This window comes from Rhinichthys klamathensis, unplaced genomic scaffold (assembly GCF_029890125.1).
Source record: "Rhinichthys klamathensis goyatoka isolate OS25496 unplaced genomic scaffold, OSU_Roscu_1.1 h1tg000068l_1, whole genome shotgun sequence".
Taxonomy (NCBI): Eukaryota; Metazoa; Chordata; class Actinopteri; order Cypriniformes; family Leuciscidae; genus Rhinichthys; species Rhinichthys klamathensis.
In genome coordinates, this window is record NW_026606611.1 from 560,318 (window position 1) to 585,000 (window position 24,683).

The 24,683-nt window shown below is 41.0% G+C and overlaps 2 protein-coding genes across 7 annotated transcripts in view; one reads left to right on the forward strand and one right to left on the reverse strand.

The window, feature by feature from the left end:
* loxl3a (lysyl oxidase-like 3a) overlaps positions 1–11,456 on the reverse strand; it is a 29,901-nt gene extending 18,445 nt beyond the window's left edge. For 3 of the 4 annotated variants that reach the window (XM_056250165.1, XM_056250163.1, XM_056250166.1), the window contains exons 1-4: positions 11,290–11,456; positions 9,850–10,181; positions 9,538–9,701; positions 5,790–6,007 (exon numbers count right to left, since the gene is read on the reverse strand). In XM_056250165.1, coding sequence (XP_056106140.1) covers positions 5,790–6,007; positions 9,538–9,701; positions 9,850–10,144 — 677 coding nt within the window. In that variant the 5' untranslated portion in view covers positions 10,145–10,181; positions 11,290–11,456. The remainder of the gene's footprint in view (positions 1–5,789; positions 6,008–9,537; positions 9,702–9,849; positions 10,182–11,289) is intronic. The other variant, XM_056250164.1, reaches the window with a different exon arrangement.
* Positions 11,457–18,071: 6,615 nt separating this feature from the next.
* Positions 18,072–24,683, forward strand: part of kctd8 (potassium channel tetramerization domain containing 8) — a 37,198-nt gene continuing 30,586 nt past the window's right edge. Inside the window, exon 1 of one of the 3 annotated variants that reach the window (XR_008807061.1) lies at positions 18,072–18,326. Coding sequence is in view for 1 of the 3 variants with exons in the window: in XM_056250167.1 (XP_056106142.1) it covers positions 21,608–22,442 (835 nt within the window). In the remaining 2 variants the exon portion in view is untranslated. Of the gene's footprint in view, positions 18,327–21,465; positions 22,443–24,683 lie in introns of those variants that run through there. The other 2 variants (XR_008807062.1, XM_056250167.1) reach the window with 2 other exon arrangements.

A 24,683-nucleotide genomic window follows, 5' to 3' on the forward strand; every position in this document is an offset into this window, starting at 1 on the left:
GAGATCAGCTGATTGAGCACACTACACAGTCTAAAATCAGGGAGACGTTACTACTCGAATCAGATGATTTGACACTAGCTAGGGCTGTTGCCATTGCATTCCAAATTGAAAGTGCAGCTGAATTAACACAGTGTGTATTCCCCTGCTGTTAGACACAGGCGCAAGTGTCTCCATCCTGAATGCCAGTACATACCATAAGTTCTTCCATTTCTGTCCACTGTCTACGCCCACTGCTGTCCTACACGGGTATGGGGACTCACAAATTGACCTGTTGGGGTCCATCACAGTGACTGTTAGCTATGGCACTAGGGTCTTGCCCTCCTTTGTTTTCAATGTGGCCCGACGAGGGGCGAATTTAATGGGGCTGGATCTGTTCATGGCATTGGGATTTTCACTCATTGACACAGGGGGGGCTGCCATCATGACTGTCGCTGCCGGACCGCATCAGAAGTGGTCATCACTGTTTGAAGGGATGGGCTGTCTGTCTGCCTTCGCGCATCAACCCCTTATTGACTCCTCTGTGACTCCAGTCGTCCAGCCACTTCGCCGTATTCCACTGGCCCTGAGGGATGGAGTGTCCGTTGAGCTGCAGCGGCTGCTGGATGCCGGTATCATTGAGCCGGTTGATGCTTCACAATGGATTTCGAATTTGGTTGTGGTTAGAAAGAAAACAGGGGCTCTGCGCATCTGTGTGGACCTCCGTGCAGTAAACAAAGCAGTCATCCCAGACAGATACCCGTTGCCCACGTCTGAGGAGCTCACGGCACAATTTCACGGCTCCACTGTCTTTTCAAAACTGGATCTTAGAGAGGGCTATCTCCAGGTGCCCCTCCACCCTGAAAGCAGAAACCTTACGGCCTTCGTTACACACCTCGGTGTTTTCCGCTACAAGAGGATGCCATTTGGCCTTAGCTCCGCCCCCTCCTGCTTTCAAAAGGTCATGACCTCAGTGCTGGCTGGTATACCAGGTGTGGTTATTTACCTTGATGATGTGGTGGTACATGGTGCTACTACTGCTATCCATGACAGTCGGCTGCAAAGTGTGTTCGAAGCCCTAGCCAAGCACAGTTTAACCCTCAATGGCAGCAAATGTGTTTTTGCGGTGCCGGCCATTGAATATGTAGGCTTCCGACTTTCCACTGAGGGCATCTCTCCCCTTCAGTCTAATGTGGAGGCCATCCTCTCCGTTCCCAAACCAACCTCGGCTTCCCAGCTCGCTTCATTTCTGGGCATGACGGGCTACTACATGAAGTTCATGCCCCAGTATTCAGCCATAACAGCCCCATTGCGCCAGCTGCTTCGGAGAGATGAGCCGTGGGTCTGGTCTCTAGAATGCACCAAGGCAGTGCAAACTCTAAAAGCTCAACTTACCTCACCTCCAGTGTTGGCGCATTTTGACATATCTAGTCACACCCTGGTCACCTGTGACGCCTCGGCCATGGCGATAGGTGCCGTATTATCACAAGTACAGAATGGCGTGGAGAGGCCTGTGGCATTTGCCTCCCGTGCTCTGAACCAAACCGAACAAAGATACTCAGTTGGGGAGCGGGAGGCACTCGCTTGCATGTGGGCTTGCGAGAGATGGCACCTCTACCTTTATGGCCGCCAGTTTACGCTGAGAACAGACCACCAGGCATTGACAGCTCTGCTCTCCTCTACAGGCACCGGCCACAAGCCGCTGAGACTGCATCGTTGGTATGACCGCCTCCGCCAATACAACTACACTCTTCAGTTTACCCCGGGCCGGGATAATGTCGTTGCAGACCTTCTCTCTCGGTCAGTTCCTACCCAGGCCCCACCCACCAGCGTCAACCACATCGAAAGTGAGATTATTCACATGCTACACACTCCGCTCGAGTCCACGGTCACTCTAGAGGAACTGAAGGCAGCCTCAGAACAGGATCCAGTCATCTCCCAGCTCTGCACCTACATTCGTCAGGGATGGCCAAGAGAACTACCAGAGGAGCTGTTGGCCTTTTCTCGGGTCAAGCAGGAGCTCTCTTGTTGGAATGAGACATGTGTGGCACGTGGGCTTTGCACTGTGATTCCACGGGCTCTTCGCGCCCGCGTGCTGGCCATGGCACACGAGGGCCACCTGGGCATAGTAAAGCTTAAACAGAGATGCCGCGACCTGGTGTGGTGGCCAGGCATAGACAAAGACATTGAGGCTCTCGTTAAAGAATGCCCAGCATGCCTCGTGAGTGGAAAAACCGGCCGCCGACCCCCACCACCCCTGCAACCTCTGGCCTGGCCCTCAAAGCCATGGGAGCATCTGCAATTAGACATATGCGGCGAGATCCACGGTGCCCCCCACTATCAGCGGTTCTTGGTCGTAGTGTATGACTTACACTCCAAATGGCCTGAGCTGACCACTACCGGCTCTGTCACTTCCCAGGTCATTGTGGACTTTCTGGAGTCCCTCTTTTCCCGCTGGGGCCTTCCACAGACCATTACCACCGACAATGGTCCACAGTTTGTATCTTTGGAGTTTACTTCATACCTGGAGAACAGGGGCATTCGACACATCCGCACAGCCCTGTATCACCCACAGGCAAACGGCGGGGTGGAGCGCTTCCATCAATCACTAAAAAATGGCATCAGAGCACATCAGGCTCAGGGCTGTTCCTTTAAACCAGCCATACGTCTAACACTGCTACACTACCGTGCTACCAAGCATTCAACCACAGAGGTTTCCCCAGCCTCACTCATGCTGGGTAGGGAGTTACACCTACCACTGGACAGGCTCCGCCCCACTGCAGTCCAAAACACACTCACACCAGTCAAAGCTTCAGTCACCCGCCGTCAGAAGCGGATGAAACAGTGGTTTGACAGGAAAAAGAGGGTTAGGATACCAGATATCACTGTGGCAGACTGGGTGAGAGCTCGCCGACCGCACAGGGAGAACAAGATGGCATCATTTTGGTCCAATCCACAGCAAGTATTCCGCCGACTGGGACCAGCCACATACCTCCTAGGTGATGGCACCCGCTGGCACGCCAGCTGCCTTCAGAAGGTGCCAGCACCTCCTGCAACCTCAACTCAGAACAGCGGGGACATAATGCCACCCAGAGCAGAGCAGGAGGACTTCTTACCTCAATCAGCCGCACAGCCTGAAGATACACCCTCGTTGTCACACCCAGTACCCCCATCACCATCGCCGCTTCCCCTGTCTCCAGCCTCCACACCACTGTTCACCTCATCTTCAGCTGTGTGTCCTCCACGGCCAGTGCGCGCGAGGGCACGCCCTGATTACCTGAGGGACTATGTTTCTACCTTTCATATTTGAACCCCCCAGAGAGGGGAAAATGTTATGTCCGTTCAGGACAAATTAATCTGTGTTCGTTTGGTAACGCCTTGATGCATGTGTTGAGTATGCAGCTGTTTTGGTCTGAAATGAGAGTTCCGGTTTTTCAAAAAGTAAAGTGAGTTGTGTGCATTAACCTCTTGTCCAGCGTCCTTTTTATATGCAACAGATGGGTTTTACCTTCATTCAGGAGATTTTGGGTAACTGCACAACTGACAGATGACTTTGAGCGCACCGCCAACGGTGTGTGTGTGTGTGTGTGTGTGTGTGTAACCATAGCGACAAAAACGACCAACTTTCGGATCCTGCTCTTACTTAAGCCTATAATTTCGTTTTTAAAAATATAATTATGTATTTAAAAGTTGCAGAATGGATTCATTTGGAGACTTCGAAATCAGCAGAGATAGGCAGGCAAATGCGAAACAACATTTGACAAGTTATTGCTTAGCTTCAACACTAATGTTTTTTTCCCCTCCGGTCTCGATTTGGTCTCGGTCTTAGTCTCGACTTGGTCTTGGTCTCGACTTGGTCTGTCTTGGTCTTGGTCTTGGTCTTGTCTTGGTCTCGATACCATCTGGTCTTGGTAGTGTCTTGGTCTCGGTTTAGGCGGTCTCGACTACAAGTCTACCACCACATTATATAACAAATCTCTAGCAGTATAAGTATAATAAAATATAAGTGTATTAAAAAATAAGTTGTATTTAATAAATAAAGAATAAGCACACTTTTCAATAAAAATATAGCTTTTAAGTTAAGGCGGCTGCATCTGATATCGCATACTTCCCTATACTACATAGCTAGTAGGCCAAAAACAATATGTGACAAAAAAGTGTCTGAATTCACAGTACTCATTAAAGAGTAGGCAAAAACAAGTACCTACTACTTCTGATGAGATTTTGAAGTGTGCCTTCTTGATTATCTTATTATTCTTATATTATTCTTGAATCTTGATTACATTAATACTTCACACATTAAAGGGGTGTTATGATGCCCCTTTTTACAAGTTGTAAAATAAGTCTCTGATGTCTCCAGAGTGTGTATGTGAAGTTTTTGCTCAAAACACGTCGTTTCGTGTGTGTCCCTTTAAATGCAAATGAGCTGCTGCTCCCGGCACAGAGGGCGGAGCTTCAAGAGGTTGTGTGTTAGCAGCTCTGATTACCTCAGGGAAACAAGCACTAAAATGTCAGAAACTGTTCTGCCTTTTTATGTTTAAACTGCAGTCGGACAATGATGGAGAGACTCAAAAAAGAAGTAACAACATGTAGAATACAACAGGCATTTCTGAAATGGTTAGTTGATGAATTTATGTTGCTGATGTGGAGTAACTAATGTACTTTTTTAGTGGTTGCGCTAAAATTGCTTATTCAAAATAAGTACCTAAGTTACTCAAGAGAGTATGCTATTTCAGATGCAGCCATCGAGTGTTGTGCCACTTAGTAGATGTTAAACATTAGTTGATCATGTTCCGTAAAGTGACAAACGACATCTGTGGTTAGTCTGCTAGAACACCTGTGTGAGCTTAAGGAGAACTGACATCATACGTCCACTAAAAAAACAAAGACTTTAGATATACAAACAAAGTGCACTCATTTTACTTATGAATTGGAGAAAGTGCAACGCAATATGGCGGAATAAGTCACGCCTTGCAAAAAAACTACGCTTTTTGAACACTATTCGAGCATAAGAAACTACATTTATGATTTCTAATTTCATTGTAAGCTTGGTGAGCAGCTTTGGAGAATTTTATATTTTATATATTTTCTTTTCTAATTAAGTGGTGCTCTAAGTGCAGCTTATGTGTCCAAATGCATTTTGTGGCCACTATGCGTAAGATGTGTGTGTGAAATACCATCTCAAAATAATTTCATGGAAGTTTGCCATTTGATAGACAATAGTTGTTAATTCACTAAAAGACTACATTTTGTACTAATCATATTGAGCACCTTAAAGGAGAACTCCGGCGCAAAATGAACCTTTTGTCTAATAAAACATTGGTACCTAGTCAACCGTTCTCTCAGATTTGTTTTCATGATAATCGAATGTAAAGAGTTTTATCTCTAAAAGATGATAAAAGATGGCTCCTGTCTGTATACACGAAGTGGACTGTCTTCATAAAATATCTTCTTATTAAACGGTCTGTACACTTACAAAGTTCTCAATGCTTCGTTTTGCATGTAGGGACCCTCATTATGTTACCGTGTTAGTGTGGGGCTATTTTGAGTCTTGTTAGTGGTATTAACTAGCGATTTCTTTTTACTTATTAAATGCCCCCATTACTAGCGTTATACGCTAAACAGTTTTTAGAGATAAAACTCTTTACATTCGATTATCATGAAAACAAATCTCAGAGAACGGTTGACTAGGTACCAATGTTTTATTAGACAAAAGGTTCATTTTGCGCCGGAGTTCTCCTTTAAGGTGCTCAATCGAACATTTGATAAATACTGTTTTTTTAATATTCTGATCCTTGAAACATGCTCATTACCTGCTTGGCTTCTTGGCCGTAGTTCTCTGGGAAGGGAATCCCATCATGCCACACACCACTCGAGAGTTCTTGGTGGTCCAGCCAGTGTTGCAGATGTGACCCCATCCGTCCTTAAACTTCACCTCTATCACTCCCTCCGTCACAGGCATACGGCCGGCATGGGCACCTGAGAGGGGACGCAGACGAATCTTCTCCATACGGTTTTTATCCACCTGCATCTAAAACAAATGCAACTCTACATCAGGAGAGGTAAATGTGATATAGGGTATATACTGGTTTCAAGACCAGTTTTATACTGTGTTTTTTCAAGTATGTGCATGTCTGTGGTGAAGATGCAATGAAGTCCAGTTCGTCTTTCTGATAGATATAAGCCTTATATTTGTTTAACTAGTCAGCTAAAATCTCCAAATTAAATTTCATGCAGAGTTTTAAGTAAACGAGTCCGTCTGTTTGGCTCATGCTGGACACGAGTCATCTCACATGAGGGTTTTGGATCACTGGTAAGCAGCCAAACCACACCTTCATTGAGCATTGGCTAGAACACAAACTCTCTCCACCATTTACACAAGCACTTCCAAATGTCTGGCCAGCACAGTCCACAAAGTCTGCTGAGCACCTTGCCATGAGACAATCAACTAAAATCTGAATTTGGACATTGGGTCTGATTCTTAAAGGATTAGTTCACCCAAAAATGAAAATTCTGTCAGTAATTACTCACCCTCATGTCGTTCCAACCCCGTAAGACTTTCGTTCATCTTCGGAACACAAATTAAGATATTTTTTTATTAAATCTGAGAGCTGGATCACTCCTCCATAGGCTTCTTAAGGGATCGAAAATGGCCGGCCCAAAAGTTATGAAAGACATCGTTAAAATAGTCCGAGTGACTACAGTGGCTCAATCTTAAGTTTATCAAGCGACGAGAATACTTTTCCGGCGCAAAAAACAAACAAAAATAACGAATTTATTCAACTATTCATTTCCTTCTCTGTGGGCCTCGAGATTTCACGTAGTGGAACTGCGCAAAGCTTCTAGGTTGTCCGTCACACGCATCACACACATGACCAGCGTCGGCCAATAGTGAGCCTACGTGTGACGTACAACACAGAAGCTTTGCGTAGTTTCACTACGTGAAATCTCGAGGCCCACAGAGAAGGAAATGAATAGTTGAATAAAGTCGTTATTTTTGTTTGTTTTTTGTGCAGAAAAAGTATTCTTGTCGCTTGATAAACTTAAGATTGAGCCACTGTAGTCACTCAGACTCTCAGATTTAATCAAAAATATCATAATTAGTGTTCCGAAGATGGACGAAAGTCTTACGGGGTTGGAACAACATGAGGGTGACTGACAGAATTTTAATTTTTGGGGTGAACTAACCCTTTAAGCTAAGGCTAAACAGCACGGCAAAGTAGCAGCAAACCACATCTATACCAGTTGGCTTTCTCGTGCAATGCATTGTGGAAGTTTAACAGAGTTTCGGCCAAAATTTCAGTCCCCATTAGGAAAAAAAGTTCATAAATCATACTTATTGTTTGTTTGTTTGTTTTTGAAATGTAAAAACGCGTAATGTTTTAAGGGTTAGGTTTAGAGTTAGGGGATACAATGTAAAGTTTGTACAGTATAAAAAAATATTATTTCTATGCATAAAACTCAAAAACCCAATGTGTGTAGTTATGTCATAAGTCTACACTATATTAGATAACTGACATTTCAAAACAGCAGAAAACAAAACAAATCACATTCAGTTTCAAGCAAGCTTGCATTTCTATGAAACAAATAGTGAGCACATTATAATTACTTTGGGAAGTTCTTTGTTCTTTGGGAAGAACATTCTTCTTTTCAATCTGTGTTTTGGAAAACATTTGTAGATTTGGATGTGAAATCAGTAATTTGCAACATTCCAGTAAACTCGGACACATCTGATTGTGTGTGGTGAAGCACAAACAGCAGAGGTTTCCAGTGGCTCGTCTGACACCCACTCGTGTTCTCAGTGTTCTTTCAGCCTTCCGGACAAGTACACGGAGAAACCTGGCACATATAGCCCACTGAGCAACGGCACTTCTGCCTGCCCTCAACTCTTCCTTCTCTTTTCTTCTCTCCTGCTTTTCTGTCGCTAATTCTCCAAGCTCTGGTTTCTCTACATCTGTCTCTCTTTCTCTGGTGTGGTTCCAGGGAGATCATCAGAGATGAATTTACAACTGAGTAAATACTTTGAGTCGGGAGCAGAGTGTCTCTGACTGTGGACACTCATTATGCGGAGGAAGGAGAGAGAACAGGCGGGAAAAGTCAAATGTCAAATGGAGAGAGAGATGGAAAAGTGAAGAGATAAAAGCAGTCTGCAAACATGACAGCAAGTTGCTAGGGTGCTCTGGGTGGTGCAAGGTGGTTGCTTATGGCTCCAGGTCACAATAACTCATATCGGATTGCTTTGAAAAGTAAACAGTCACACATGCCACACAATTTGAGGTGATGCATTAAAAATGCTAAGAAATTTGGGGGAAAATGTATGAAAAATAATCAGATTTTCTCCAAATGATTGACAACTAATCAAGAAGAGGGCAATATGCTGAATCTTTGATATAAGCGTTGCTCCTGCACCATCTCAGTGAGCATTTTCACATTTATGCTCTTCTATATCACTGCAACTTGTTTTCCAGTACAAATATATAAACATTCTTAAGATACATTTATCGGAGAACCAAAATGACTTAAGATTTTAAGTCTTGTTTTCTGAAAAATGAGTTTATGCTTAAAAAAATAAAATAACATCTGCCTGTAGGGTAAGAAAAATAAACATATTTGTCCAGGAAAACAATACTAAAAAAAAACGAGTTAGCATTTTAACACTTCCTGAACCATTGTCTCAAATTTAAAAATAATAAAAAAAAATGGGTTTTTGGTTAAATGGCTGAAATAAGGTCTGTGGTGAACACAAGCTCAATATATTCTCATATTCATGTTTTATTCTATTACAAAATGCATCAGTAATACCCCTTGTGATTTTTTTACTTTTACTTGTCTTGAAAAAGGCGGTTGCTAATAAGGGTCTAAATGAGACTACAGAGTTTGTAGGGGACATTACAAGTCATCGGCTAAACATGTAAACTCATATACGCACTCGTCCGCTTTCACAGCCGTATTGTGTTTATAATCACACTCTTGCAAACTATTCCAACTCAAACTTTCAGGAAAAATGCTTTTTAAACAAAGACTGAAAGAGTTGTTGGCCCCTATTGACTTCCGCAGTATGGGGGGAAAAATATACTATGGAAGTCAATGGGGGCCATCAACTGTTTGGTTACCCGTATTCTTAAAAAATATCTTCTTTTGTGTTCAGCAGAAGAAAGAAATTCATACATGTTTGGGTGAGTAAATGATGACAGTTTTTTTTTTTTTCATTTTTGGGTGGACTATCCCTTTAACGGTGGTGATGTTAAAGTCATGAGACCATGGTGTCATTAACTTCTAGCCATTGTATTTAGAATACAATATAAAAGTTGTGTTCATAGTGAAGACAATAATGATGAACATAACTTGTAAGAATCATAAACTGTTGTTGGTCACAAAGCTTATTTTCTGCAGTAATAGAAAAGCCAATCCAAAAATCCTAATGCATTTTTGTTGAGGGAACTAGACTGATGCAAACATCCGGGTTGGCCTATAAATATTTAATCATGCAGCTCTCAAATTGCTATTTTTCTCTGTTTGCCAGCATCAGTGGCATGGCATTTGATGGAAGTGATCTTTTACCTCAATGATGTTGGATTCTGCAAAGCCCGGAAGTCTCTCGTCTTTACAGACAACCCCTGCGTCCTCTTGGTGCGTGCAGTCGCTGTTCCCCCAGCCTCGGGACACACATTTCTCTATGCTGTTTTCCGTTCCTCCACACATGACATTATCAAGCCAGATTTTACCTGCAGGGACATGGATCTTTACCAGCTAGGTAAGCTTACAACAGGGGTTTCAGAATCTGGTTTTCAGATATGAGAAAATAACTAAGCAGGAAATCGACAAACTACAATAGAAATGTCATTTTGCTAATAAGGTTTACTTTTATCTCACCATTGCCCGGTCCATACTTGGCACTGTGCGACCAGCTTAGTGCCTCCACGAACCCTAGATGACGACACAGAACATGAGCGTTGGCCAAGGTGAAGTCATCATCGCAGATAGTTCCCCACTCTCCACTGTAAAACACTTCCACTCTCCCTTCATTGTGTTTGCGAGGGTATCCGGCCAGACGAAACTTCATTTTCCCATCATGAGATGGAGAGGGGGTCTGGCTGAGACAGGAGGGCAGCCAGGCGGCCCATAGCACCATGGCAATCACCGAATCCCACAATTCACCTCTCAGCATGGCTTGAGCATGTGAGAGATGAAGAGAGTAAGAGAAACTAAAAGAGAGAGTGATATACAGTATATACATTAATTTGCAAGGTGTGCATGAAATGATCCTAAAATAAAGGAAAACTCACTTAAAGCTTTAGTTTTTCCTGTTTCCATGAAACAGGGCAGGGCTGAAATACTATTCAATTTAAAATATCATCAGGTTGAGAATTCTCCAAATATCACTCATGTTTAAAGTTATAATGTTATTTTTACGTGTACACAGTGTTGGGTGTAATTCATTACTAAGAAATTAATTACTGTAATTTACTTTTCTTTTCCCTTCCCTTGAAAAAGTAAGGAATTAATGAATTTTTCTGTAATTTTCTTACTTGCGTAATTGCATTAAATACTGTATTGCACAATTATATATAAAACAATTTAATGTCAAAATGTAACATCTAATGATAAAATGTATAGCCTAACATTCTCACTCTAAATAATAGTCAGTTCAAGAATCATTTATGCATTTTTATATTATTTATTTGAAAGAATTTAAAAAGCAGCTTCATCTCTATCCTTGTATTGTTCAACTTGTCAATGTTGATATGGGATTTCGAAAGTAATTAGTAATGAGTATAATTCAATACTTTCTAGAGAGAGTATATAGTACAGTAATCCAATTACACTGTTGAAGATGAAATTAGTAGTGATTAATTACTTTATTAGAGTAACTTAACTAAGACTGCACGCTTATAAAATTAAAATACGCAACTGTACATGTGCACACGAATGACAGAGCATACTAGTTAGCAATTTCCAAACTTTGTTGGATTTACATGAATTACATCTGAACACCAGTTGGATATATTCCTCAACATAGTTGAATATCACTTTAATTATTCAATAACAGAGTCGTGATTAAGATCACAACACTCATTTATAAAGTCATTCATCTTAGTGTGAAGAATATTTGAAGAATCTAAAGAATCGTTTTCCATTATAAAGAAACTTTTGTGCAATGGAAAGATTCTATATTAAAGGTTCTTCATAGAATAGATGCCAATACCTTTATTTTCTTTTTTAAAATTGTTTATAGTGTCCACCAAAGATATAAAACAAATAAACGACATGCATTTAAATAAAACAATCTTATAGTGCCCATGCTCCACTTACCTGAATCCAGGAGACAGACACTTGCACAGGTTTCCTGATAAGTCAAGTGGTTGTGGGCTCAGATCAGATCGTATCCCAGTTTGATCAGTCACTGGAAGTTTAAAGCATCAGGGTAAATCACAGGACGCTGTTGCTGTCTGCAGAGAGAGAGAGAGAGAGAGAAGGAGAGCTGGCGGGATGCAGAGGGTGAGCTGGAACTGCCGTATCTGCCCGTTTTTACAGGTTTATTTAGAGGAGGCAGGTCTTATGTAGAGGTCTCTCTCAGAGTCAGTGAATGGAAATGTCCCGTCATTCCGTAACGTCCTCTCCATTTCTGGCAGAAGTGTTTTTTTTTTTTTTTTTTTTTTTATAATCTGGAAAAGACTCACTGAGGATGCATGTGTGCAAGCAGTAGCAGGAGGAGGGATGATGCAGCATTTTCTCCACTCTCTCCTTTTAATGATATTCTACTTCACATGCATTTTATATATAATTATTCTTGCATAAACATCAAACAATTAAAGGCCAACAGCATATTCTAGACTTGAAAATTAGACACCTTACCTGTGTAGTCAACAATATTCTCACCTCCAACTCAAGTCAGCTGACGACTGAGAAACAGCGCCATCTTGTGGGCACTAGTACACAGTACCCAAAGAACTTTTCCTCTGCGGTCGGTCGCCCTACAGGTTGGAGGCGGAATTGTCCATTACCGCTGTCGTAAATAATTGAACCTAACGCAGCCTACTGTCGCACCATTAACAGTATAAGGTGTCGCACGCATGCACGCTCGTTGTTTATCCAGCACCGGCTTTGGAATGAACGATGTCCACAGACAAGGTAGAGTATGTTTCATGATTTCACGAAAGTATGATGTATTGCGACTTCAGAAACAAAGAAAAACTAACTAATGACTATTATAACGCTTGACGTAAAGCAAGTCAAATGTGTAGTTTTCTTATGTCTCATTCAAACTACAGAAACGCGCCCCGTTCTGGCAAACTTACATAGTGTGGTTATGGGTTATAGCCGGTTATAGCCATGGTTATAGCAGATTAGGACCGCAAAGCGAAGGCAGAAGTGCCTTTCACCCTGCTATTACTTGATGAACCGCTGAAACGATTTTGGAAACTTTATTTTAAGATAAAAAATCTTCTTTAGTGTTGCTTTAATGCTTCTCAATGTAAACATTGTTTGACATCATGATGTTCATTTTGAAATAGAGAGATTTTAATTTGGTTTAATACTTTAAAAGTCTTTAGGGCTAAGGTCGGGCTTTAATTACATTAAGACAAAAAATATCTTCACTATTTATTTGTTCACAAGTTAATTCCCTACACTGTAAAATCTAATTAGTTGGACTTAGGCCTACTTTAAAAAAAAAGCATGCAAACGGATTACATAAAAAAAGAAAAAAAGAAAAGTGAAATAGGAATAGTATGTGGTACTGACACATGCTTATTTGGTATAGTTCACTTACACAAGAGTTCTAAAAAGAACTGTAGAGAGTACTTGATAATTTACTTTAAATGAAATATAATTGTATCATTGTTGTGTTTTGCATGCTGAATGTTGAAGTCTGTGTGACTCAAGTTAGTATGATCAATTGCAAGATTGTCACAAATATAGAGGTACTATATTATATTATAATATATAAACCCAATTAAAAGTTTCACAAGGTGTTTAGGACATAAGTGTTAGCAACAAAATTATAAAAATATTATTAATTGACATGTAATATCGTTATGTTATACATCATTTTTTCATTCATACATAAAAATACATATACATATATAATAGCCTAATAAGTATTTATATTAGGGCTGTCAAATGATTAATAGTGATTAATCACATCCAAAATAAAAGTTTTTTTTACATAATATATGTGGGTGCACTGTGTATAATTATTTTATATATATAAATACACACACATGCTTGTATATATTTAAGAAATATTTTCATGTATATAGATTTAGATATAATTTATATTATATATAAATATAAATATTTTATATATAAATAATATTTTTTTCTTAAATACACATGCATGTGTGTGTGTATTTATATATATATATAAAATAATTATACACAGTGCACCCACATATATTATGTAAAAAAAACGTTTATTTTGGATGTGATTAATCGTGATTAATCATTTGACAGCCCTAATTTATATATATATATATATATATATTACTTCTCTTCCTTTGAAACCAAATAACTTGTTGCATTAATGGGAAGAGAATTACAATAGTATAAGTGAAGTTCAAAGTGCCCAACCAAATGGAATACTAATCACCATAATGGTGACTAAAAACATTTTAGGAAAATCAAAATCAATTTATGAAGTCAGCTTATGTGATGTTCTCTCAAATTTTTCAGTTGTATTGACAATTCAACATTCAAGATGAATTTGGGAAATGAGTGAATGCAAACAGAGAAAAGTAACTGCAGAAGTGGAGGAAACGAGTGAAAAGTCCATTAAGATTTCCCTTTCCTCAAAAACTGCACTCAAACCAATTAATTAATCTTGGGTTCGAGTAAACAAAGCATAGTATGTGAATAGTACAGATTACTAGATTTTTACAATTAAGTTCTGACATTAAGTAAAGTTAACTAAAAAGTGTTAGTTAGAATCACTGTTGGATTTTACAGTGTACAGTCCTGAAAAAGCGCCCACTTGTATGTTGACCTTTTAAACTGTAGAACTGACCGTTGTAGGCCTACCTTGTCACCGATTTCCTACATAGCTGTACTAAATAAAACGGGTGGGGGACGGGATCAACAATAGTACACTAGCCGGGACTCAAACTCGGGCCACCTGAAGCACAATGGTACTATATGTCAGTGCACTGTCCACAAGGCTATTGGTGCAAACAAGCCAGCATCAATTTGATAAATATTAGAACCTCATTGTGTAAGAAACATGGGAACAGAATCCAATGGCCAACAATTCAGCTGTCGGAATCCGTTCCCCCACCACCATGACTTGACTTGGACAAAAACTACGATAAAACCTGTTGGAAAGCATCTTTTGCAGTGATTTTTGCACCCCTGTGGGTCAAACCGTTCTTGTCTGTCAGTGTTATATAATGCAGGTCTATGGTCACCACCTCAAAGAGCATGCAAGTCCAAATTAAACATGATTTAATGACTCGTAAATGTAAGTACACATTGATGGCCTAAGACACGAAACAAACGGTTCGTGTGAGAAAACGAACAGTATTTATATCGTTTTTACCTCTTGTAACCACAGCCACGTCCAAGTGATCTGAGGGTCTGCGCAAGCGCCGGAAAGCACCGGAAGTGATCTCTTCCAAAAAAAAAAAAAAAAAATCAACGTTGTCTGTTGATATATCGAAATCGTCTTCCATTGCGATTTCCTGTATATCTAAATATGTTTAGATCTTCACAGTGAAAGGTAACACTTCCGAAATCTCTGTGTAAACAATGAGTGACGTACACGCGCGAGAGATCACTGCCGCCGCTTGCGCAGACCGAAGCGCCCGCGCCCTCAGATCACTTGGACCTGGCTGTGTTTACAAGAGGTAAAAACGATATAAATACTGTTCGTTTTCTCATACAAACCGCTCGTTTCGTGTCTTAGGCCATCAATGTGTACTTACATTTACGAGTCATTAAATCATGTTTAATTTGGACATCTCTGTGCATGCTCTTTGAGGTGGTGACCATAGACCTGCATTATAAGACTGACACACAAGAACGGTTTGACCTAAAAATATCAAAATTGAAACTACTCTGGAAACAAAGACACCTACATCTTGGATGCCCTTGAGGTAAGCTAAAACATACCAAAAATTAATTTCAAAGTGAACCATCCCTTTAACCGTTCTATTTCATCAGAAACGATCTTAAAACAGGCTTTAAAGGTGCATTACGCAACTTTTCATGTTAAAAATACCTGTTTTTCTATCCTATACATGCTTAAAGAACTGCATGATGGGCTGAATGAGCCCTTCTCTGCACACTGAGATTGCCTCTATAATCCTGTACAGTAAAATATATAAGAGGGATTCGGGCCTGAATTTGAGACTGTGTGTGACGTCATGCGGGTTCACGCTCACCAGGCTATGTCTGGCAGGTTTGTGTATTCGCCGGCGCCGCCATTCTCCGCATCAGCGAAGACAACTCGTGCGTCAAAGGTAGAAGATGGATTCAAAGAGACCGGCTTGTAGTCCATTCCAAACCCCAACGCAAACTACACATAAAGTAAAGAAAAGAACAATTTTGTCTAGTGCCACCAAAAGGTCCAAATTGGAGTCAGACAGGCGTCGGAGTAAGACGAGAGTCAACCACGGGAAGGCATTCAACAAATGGAGAGATCTCCGGTCTGCTCTTGGTCTCAAACGGGATCCTCAGTTGGCTTTTTTCTTGATAAAACGGTAAGATATAGTCCAGTCTCTAATGTTTGATACGGCCAATCTACGTATGACAACAAATGCCGATGCGTAAAATGTGTAATGCTTTAGCGTAAGCTAGATACATGTACAATCAGAATTGGTTTTACTACCATTGTTAGTGAACAGTTTCATAAACTAGGAATTGTGTTCGGAAGAATAGTACAACATGAAACATAAAACATATCCAATAAAAGATGCGTGTGGTCCATGAGCGTGCACAACTCTGGTTGCAGTTTCGCTTGTCGCCAGAGGGGGCGTAGTTCTGCAAAAACTCAGAGACTTGCGTTTTGCACCTTTAAGTGTAAAATACTGAACTTGTCCTTTAAGGCAAGCTTGCACTGAAGTAGGCTACCTGCCCTTTTTCAAAAAGTGTCCCCCCATGCTGCCTCAAACCTTTTAAAACAGTTGACAAATCATACTGACGACACCTTTCCTCTTCATTCATCTCACTGTGAAGTGTTGACTGCTGGTCTACAGAAACAGCGGCGTAGCACCGCAGGAAGTCGTCTCACCCCAACCCGTAATTTAACTGCAAACGGGTGGGTGGCAGCGGCCTCTCTGATCGGCTTGTCTTCATTCCCCTCACACCAACAAGGGAAAAGCGAGTCTGTGGTAAAGTGCTGTCATTTGCTGCTGTCACTCACTGTTCAGCTTTCTATACACACCTCTCCAGGCCCTGAGATTTCTCTTGCTCTTCAGTGTTTTTTTTATTGAAAGTGATTGGTACAATTTGTTTGAGCTGCTTCAAAAAATAAATTGTCCTGAATAATTGTGTTAGTGTTATAAGAGCCGCAAGGACAAATTTTTGCATTTTCTGAAAAAATGTGAGTGATCTTTGCCCATACAAAGCTTTTCAACAAAATGCTAGGTTGGTGTGGATTGCCTGGGCATTTCTATGGAGTTGCTAGTGTGTCTGGGCGGTTACTAGTCATGCAAAGCCACCTTTATTTACTGTATATAGCGCTTTATACAATACAGATTGCAAACAGTTAATTTCGGCTGTACAGCTAGCCTGGGAAAACCCAGACAACTTCCGGCAAATTTAAATTTGCTCTGAAAGTTAGTCTGGCAAAGATCTCATTCAAGCCCATTTCCAATCCGTCGAAATTGAGGCACCAATTAGAAACGTTGGGGTGGGCTTTACACGATGACGACAGCGCTGGGATTTTGAAGCAGATTTTGTAGCCTACATTACAAAGATGGATGCCGCCGTCGAACATCACTCGTTCGAGTCAGCTATCGCGTCTGTTTTAAGCGATTTAAACGTTTCCTTTTTGTTAAAAACCGAGCAAAGAACAACACTCGGAGATGTTTCTCCGCCGCTCTGCATACGTCATCTCCTTCATCGCTCTGATTGGGTTTAGGTCTATCCGCGACGTCCGTTGGTGACGCCCCTCTGGAAATGATTTGTCTATGACGCTTTGCCAGACCATAACTCAGTTACAACTGAGAATGGTCTGGTTTTAACCAGGCTACTGTACAGCAGCTCTAAAAGAAAATGGTGTCATTGTTCAGCTGAAATCAGTTCAGTGTTGATGCAGTTTTGTTTTAAAGATCATCAATTATTAAATTAGTACATTTTATCTATAAAGCAGTTCTGCAGAAAACAGTGATGTCATCGCCCAGCTAAGTTCAGATATCTTATAGTGTCAGTGCAGTCAAATCAATAATATTGTTGAATATGAAGGGTATTGCTTACTGGACTGAGTGAAAAGCTATATTTGTTTTATTTTTATTCAGCAGGAGTGTTATTTTAGTATTATTATACTATATGTGATGGAGGAAAAAATGTTTCTCTTGCAAATGTTTAGCTTTCCCCCCAAGAAAATGTTGTTCCGCCGAGAAACTTTGCATTCGTACGCAAAGAGCTCAAAACGTTTTGCGAGTGAATGCGAAGTTTCTCAGGGGAACGAAAATGTTTTGCGAGCAAATGCAATGTTTCTCTGGGGAACGCAAAACAAGAGAACTCAAAAGCATTGACTTTTTATTTTCCCTCCCATCTCATATTTTTTTCCCCCACCACTATTCCCCTTCAGGGGCTCTGGCATTTAATATTGTGTAACCATGTCTAACTGTGAGTGACTTCATATGTTTGTGTTTGGTTGCATTTGATTGATGAGAATTGTTAAAATTCTGAATTTGTAGTCTGTGTCATATTAAATATGTCGTGCTGTCAAAAAAAAATGCATTTTAGAACATTATATTTCACTGTCAGTACAGAAAACACATTTTTAAAAGAGAAAGCGTCATTATTCAAGCACATCTACATATAAATGTGCGGTGGTGGTGTTCCTCCTCTGGTTGATAAAGCTCTACATGCTGAATATGAAATTGAGTGTGTCATTCACGTGTACTGTGCTGCATAGTTAACACAGGTGCTTTACCTCATGAGTGTTTATTTGAGAGGGAAGGTCAATGTCACTTCTGTGCCATCCACCATAAAATCAGCCATGCATGCTGCTATAAGTGGCTGATGAACAGCTCTGTGTGCAGGTCTGGCTGGTGTCTATCTGAGTGTAATCAAGGAGGGGAGTGTGGCCCTGGAGTCTCAGTGGATTGTGATGGGCTGATGGAGTCGGAATAAAAAAAGGAGGATGGACGGCGCCATGGAGCGACACTGAGTCACTTGAAGAAAAGGTGAGTGGTTGCCAGGGTGATACTATGCAGTTGCTAAAGTGTTCTGAGTTTTTTTTTTAAACATGTTGCTATGTGGTTGCTAGGGTGTTTTGGATGGTTGCTTACTGAACCAAGTCAAAAGGGCACATCCTCAAGTTTCTATGATGTTCTGGCCTCTAGATAGATGGCTCGGTGTAACTTGCATTTATTTTATTTTTTTAGAGGTTTGCCTATTTTATCATCCGCCTGATTGCTGCCATATTGTGAATTGTCGTAATGAAAAGTGATGGTTGTCTTAGCCAACAAAATACTGAGCATTTTCCACACACAAAAAAAAGATTGAAAGGCAGATTGAGGGAGATAAATAGGAAAATCGTGTAATATCTACCGTTATCCCCTCTTCCAGTGGTTTTTTTTTTTTTAAACCTGTGATTTCCAGGTTACTATACAATTACACAGACAGAGGCAAGCTGCAGCATTATAATTTACACCACCATGCCGCAATTACCATCCTCTTCATGTTTTGATTGTGGGTATTTGTCTGTGTATAGGTAAATCTCTTACCATACACTGTCAGAAGTACACCTTACATGGGAATCACATGCAAATGCTGAATGGGACTGCAGACCAATTGGTCCATTCATCAACAGCAGGTAGTGTTTAGACACCGCCGAGGATGCAGTCCTCAGGATCAGAGTAATTACTCATTGTCAGCTCTCAGCAAGGTGATTAGCACCAAGAAACAATAGCCCTGCTTTTCAGTTTATCCCTTGAGGAAGCCTATTGTTCCTCAGGAGGGACGGTGTTTCCAGAATGACAGTGATAAATAGTAAGGCACTGACATTATCGTCATCCAGATCTCCTAAAAGCCTTGTGTGCTGCTGTCCTTCAAGAAAGTGTCACCTCATGCTGGATGGGTTTTGATCCAAAGTTGCTTTAGAGTCTTCTGACTGGTCGTGTTTTCGACCCTTTAATAATGACCATATTGTGGTTAAAAATATAACTTTTCTTCCAAATTGTCATTGAATCTGAGTATCTAACCAACCAATAAAAATAAATGTCTTATCCCCTTAAATGTCACATTTCAAGTTTCAGGAGTTGAATAATGTATAGATGTCGGTATTTGGATATACCAGCATGCACTGGTGAAGAAAGATTCTTTTTTAGATTATTTGTATGACTAATAAAAAAAGAAGATGACTATGTGTCCCCACATTACAAGCTAGTTGTAACTGCACCCATAATGCATTGTGATTGGATCGCTGAAAATGCATTTGCGATTTTAACTGCCTGTTACAACTTCATATAATGGAATCTCCTTTCTCTCCTCAAAGAAAGTGCTTTAAAACTGTCTTTCTCTTTTTATTCACTTCCAATCATTATTCATTTCTTTGAGCAAGAAAAAACAGAAGGTTTTGAATTATCCATCAGTGTTCTGTAAATGATGGAAATGTGTCAGTTAACAGAACCTCTCAGCTAATATGTAAAATGGAGATTTGCATTTTTTGGGGATAAGTGCAATCTGATCTCTATCCGATTACATTAGACATTGGAATGAAGGTGTAAAATGTATTCTGCTAAGAAACAACAACGTTGTTATACAACAACGTTTATATTAAAAAGAAAGGCACAGGACAATATTGTCTTCGTTCTGAGGACTTATTGTTGTTGTCCGTCCGTCATGTCCGGACTGAAATGGGAAAAGGGTCGTTTATGTATGCGGCCCCCAGCGCATGGAATCAACTGCAAAATGTCTTAAAGCTTCAGGAACCAGTTTCACTGGCTGCTTTTAAATTACTTTTAAATGATATAGAGGCTACACATACTGGCTGTAGTTGTTATGATTAATTATTTGGATGATCCTTGCTTCTATGTTTTATGTTTATGCTATATGTTATCTATGTTATTGTATGTTATATATATATATGTTTTTTATGTCTGCAACTTTGTTATTTGTGCTGCTGCCGGTCTTGGCCAGGACACTCTTGGAAAAGAGATTTTTAATCTCAACGAGTTTTCTTCTGGTTAAATAAAGGTAAATATAACGTTAATACCAGGTGCATAGGGGTGTGAAGGTAAGAGGTCGCCAGCATTTGGAATATTTACCATTTGCTAGTTACGTTTACTGGTTGACAGTCTGAATCATACTAATCTGAGGAACAGATATATGAATCAGTGATAACCAAATGCAATGAGGAAAATTCTGAATTATGTTCAAAAAAAGTTTATAAATTCAGCATTTATATCAAGATTTTACTACAAAATATTACCAAATCCATTAAGTAACCTTTAAAAATTGATCATTAAAAATCTCTCTCTGAATTGCAATCTGTTGTTTATTCAGAAAACCAATTTAATTTTAAAAGAATTGGATGTTGTTTTACTGATTGTCTTTTTCACTTTCAATGACAAACCTGACTGATTACATACATATGGCCCCTAGGTGGCGATAAAGTCTTCTGGGTGATTAACACAGTGCTGGCTCTCTCTTTCTCCCTCCGTTTTAATGGTTTGGCAGAGATAATGTGAGAATTACAGCTAATCTGTGTTTATTCCCATGAGACAATCACATTGTGTGCCTGTTCATTATTCACTGTTCCACAACATGCAGACATTGGAGTCCAACTCAATTACACCAGATAGTCATTTAGAGAGGCCATTATTCATCACAACAGCATATGCACATAGCTAAAAGAAAAAAAGAAAATTGCATTTCTCTGTATCTTTTTATATGGGTTTATACCATATCCTTTGATGGTAATTAATTAATATTCTTGCTCTTTTAGTGTGTAAATTATTGTGCAGCTGTCTCTTTAAAAGGCAGGACTGTGTGGTTACACCTCCACTCCCTCTCTCATTCTGTAGATGATGTCACTGTGGCTTCCCTTAGACCTTGGACAAATGATGTGGGTCTCTGTTTGGCGTTCCTCCTTTTTCCCACCTCCTCCCTCTCTCTCTCTCTCTCTCTCTCCCCCACCCCAGTGTCTCCATCTCGCACTCCACTGCTCTCTTCATCAACAGAGGGACAGCAGCTGAGGAAACTTGATAGCACTCCATCCCCTTCTCTTCTCCTCTTCCCTTTTTCTTAATATCCCTCTTCTTCTCTCTATCCCTCTCTCATTCTCCAGCAGCGATGTAGTCCTTTCTCAAACTTTAACAGCTGTTTGGCAGTGAAGCCTTGACTGACATCCATCATCCCTGGACCTCTATGGATTCGTTGCCTGCCTCTTTTTGAGATCTTTCCAGAGTCGCCTCTCTTCATTCGTCTTGTGATTACCTTGTCGCTTTGGTGTGTTTGGATCATGGCCATGAAGGAAATTATACTCCCTATCAGCGAGGTGTCAAGTCCGTACCCGGAGGTCGTGGAACTCAATGTGGGCGGCCAGGTGTATGTCACCAAGCGCTCCACTCTGGTCAGCATACCTGACACCACCCTTCACACCATGTTCACACGGTGCAACCCGCACGAGTTGCCCCGCGACAGCAGAGGGCGCTTCTTCATCGACCGCGATGGCTTCTTGTTCCGATACGTGCTGGACTTTCTACGGGACCGCCAGCTCGTGCTACCTGAACACTTCCCGGAGCGGGAACGTCTTCAACGTGAGGCCGAGCACTTCCAGTTGGGGGAACTTCTGAGACTTCTGAGCCCGCGTGTAGCCAAGCAAGGCTCGCTCAACGACGAAGGCTGCCAGAGTGACATTGAGGAAAGTTCACAGAGTAGCGAGTTGGTGACTCGAACTGGAAACAGCGCCACCAACTATGCAACTTCCTCTTCCACCCTGGACAAGAGGTCAGGGTTCATTACGATTGGTTATCGGGGATCCTACACGATGGTGAGGGATAACCAAGCCGATGCTAAGTTTAGGCGCGTGGCGCGGATCATGGTCTGTGGGCGTATCGCTTTGGCGAAGGAGGTGTTCGGGGACACTCTAAATGAAAGTCGGGATCCTGACCGTCCACCAGAGAAATACACATCGCGCTTCTACCTGAAGTTCACCTACCTTGAGCAAGCGTTCGACAGATTGAGCGAGGTTGGGTTCCAGATGGTGGCCTGCAACTCAACCGGAACAGCTGCGTTTGTTAACCAGTACAGAGACGACAAGATCTGGAGCAGCTATACCGAGTACATTTTCTTCAGTAAGTGACAGAGCAGCTCTTGCAAACCTGCCTGCGCTGCACTCTAATTTCCTTTTCATGTATCCGAGTATTCCCAGCCTTTTTCCCAAGAGATAGAAGGACATATTTCACAGCTCAATCCCCAGCCCTCACACCCTACCCCCTACCCCCTACCCCAACCACCACCACCACCAAAAAAAAAAAAAAGGAAAACATGCACTTCATTTTATGTCTGCATGCAAGAATGCATTTTTATTTATTTATTTATTATTTTTAAATCATACTTTGTAAAAACAGGTGTGACTTGGGTGCATTTCTCTTTCTGCTCACTGCGTGCAAATTAAATCTAAGTGTACTTGAAGAGATATTTGAAGTACTTGGCATCTGTGCAAAGTTTGTTTATTATTTTTAATCTGCAGACCTTAGGGTCCTCAAGAAGGAATGATTCCAGTCTTTTGCATGGCTTCATTTTAATCAATTTCCAAGATTTTTTTATAGCTATTTATTTTTGACAGATATTGACCCTGTCATTTTTTTTTTTTTAGTTAATGAAAGTGTTTTTTAAAGCAGCTAGAAAGATAACAGCTTTAATATCAAGTATACTTGATGACCCCCAGGGTGGGAAATCTCTTTTTCTTTTCTTTCCCACTCTTTCCTTCTCTTTCGCTGTTCATCTGTAATCCGCACTCTGCAATCCAATGTCGTTCCTTTAGCTTGTCTCACAATCACATGCTTTTCTCTCTCTCTCTCTCTCTCTCTCTCTCTCTCTCTCTCTCTCTCTCTCTCTCTCTCTCTCTCTCTCTCTCTCTCTCTCTCTCTCTCTCTCTCTCTCTCTCTCTCTCTCTCTCTCTCTCTCTCTTTCAAACACCTAACTACCCATACACTCACTTTTTCTCCTGCTCGCTCCTCTTCAATATGTAGCGACTTTGATGCTGTAATTCATTGCAGTTCATGTAAATGTGTGTCATAACTGGGACAGCAAGAGCCTCGGGCCTGAAGTACTGAATAGAGAGGATAGTACACACTAGGCAATCCCACGCACCACTTTTGTCCAATCATAAAGAAGCCAAGCAGATCAAAGCTTCCTCATTAGCCAATTTAAATCAGAGTTGGATTAAACGATTACTGATTCGTTCATTCTTATTGGCTACCTCAGGTTTGTCATTCTTAAATTGTACGGATAAGCGCTAATCCACTGCAGGCTGATGCTTTCACACTGCAGTAGCTGCGAGTTCACTTTTACAAGGTCTTAACCAGAATGCAGGGCAGTCTCTCACTGAGCTGATGTGATTGTGTTCGGGCCAAATCGCTGGCAAGCTGGTTTGATTGATTTGTGATTGATTGGTAGCTGATTAATGGTGTTTCTTTTAAACGGTCTTTTATTGAATTTGTACGGTCCTTAAAACAGCTTGAAACATTTAAGCATGTTGTAGCAGGTTTTGTGCTTGTGCACATTTAAGCTGAGATAAGGCATAGCTGCGTGGACAGGTAGAGAAGTGTGAAAACATGGTGATAAGGAAAAGGACCGTCTAGATTGGAGGAAGAAAAATCTCACTTTGGTAGACTTAGGCAAGGTAATGGAACTTCAAGTGCTAATCCTACCGCTGCCTGTCGCAGATAATGAGCAGCTGTGTGTGTGTGTGTGTGAGGAGAGAGAGAGAGAGAGAGAGAGAGAGAGAGAGAGAGAGAGAGAGAGAGAGAGAGAGAGAGAGAGAGAGAGAGAGAGAGAGAGAGAGAGAGAGAGAGAGAGAGAGAGAGAGAGAGAGAGAGAGAGAGAGACTGAGACTGAGACTGAGCGAATGTGCGTGTCTGTATTCGTCTTTCAATGTGTGTCCGGTTAAGTTTTTAGAAGATACTTGAAGATAAGATGTCCACTCTGTGAAGCTGCCAGATACTTTATTGAGGGTTTAAAGGTGATGTGTGTCAGTATTTCAATGTTAAATACATTATCCTACTCCAGCTTAATATAAAGACACTGCAGGAGACACATTTCCAATATTTAAGTGGGTTTTTTCAGTGACCATTCCTTAAATTCTTAAACTTTACATTCACTCCCCTCTCATCTTGAATATATGGTCACATTATTATACAGAGACAAATATAAGTAATAGTTTCTTAGACTTGCTTGAGCACTTCAGAGGCTGGATGGATTATCCTCCAAAACAATGGGTGGCGGTTTGGAGGAAATATCAGTTGAATCGGCTAGAAACAGAGGTTGCTGAACCAGAGACTGGCTGCGTCCAAAATAATAGGGAAGTATGC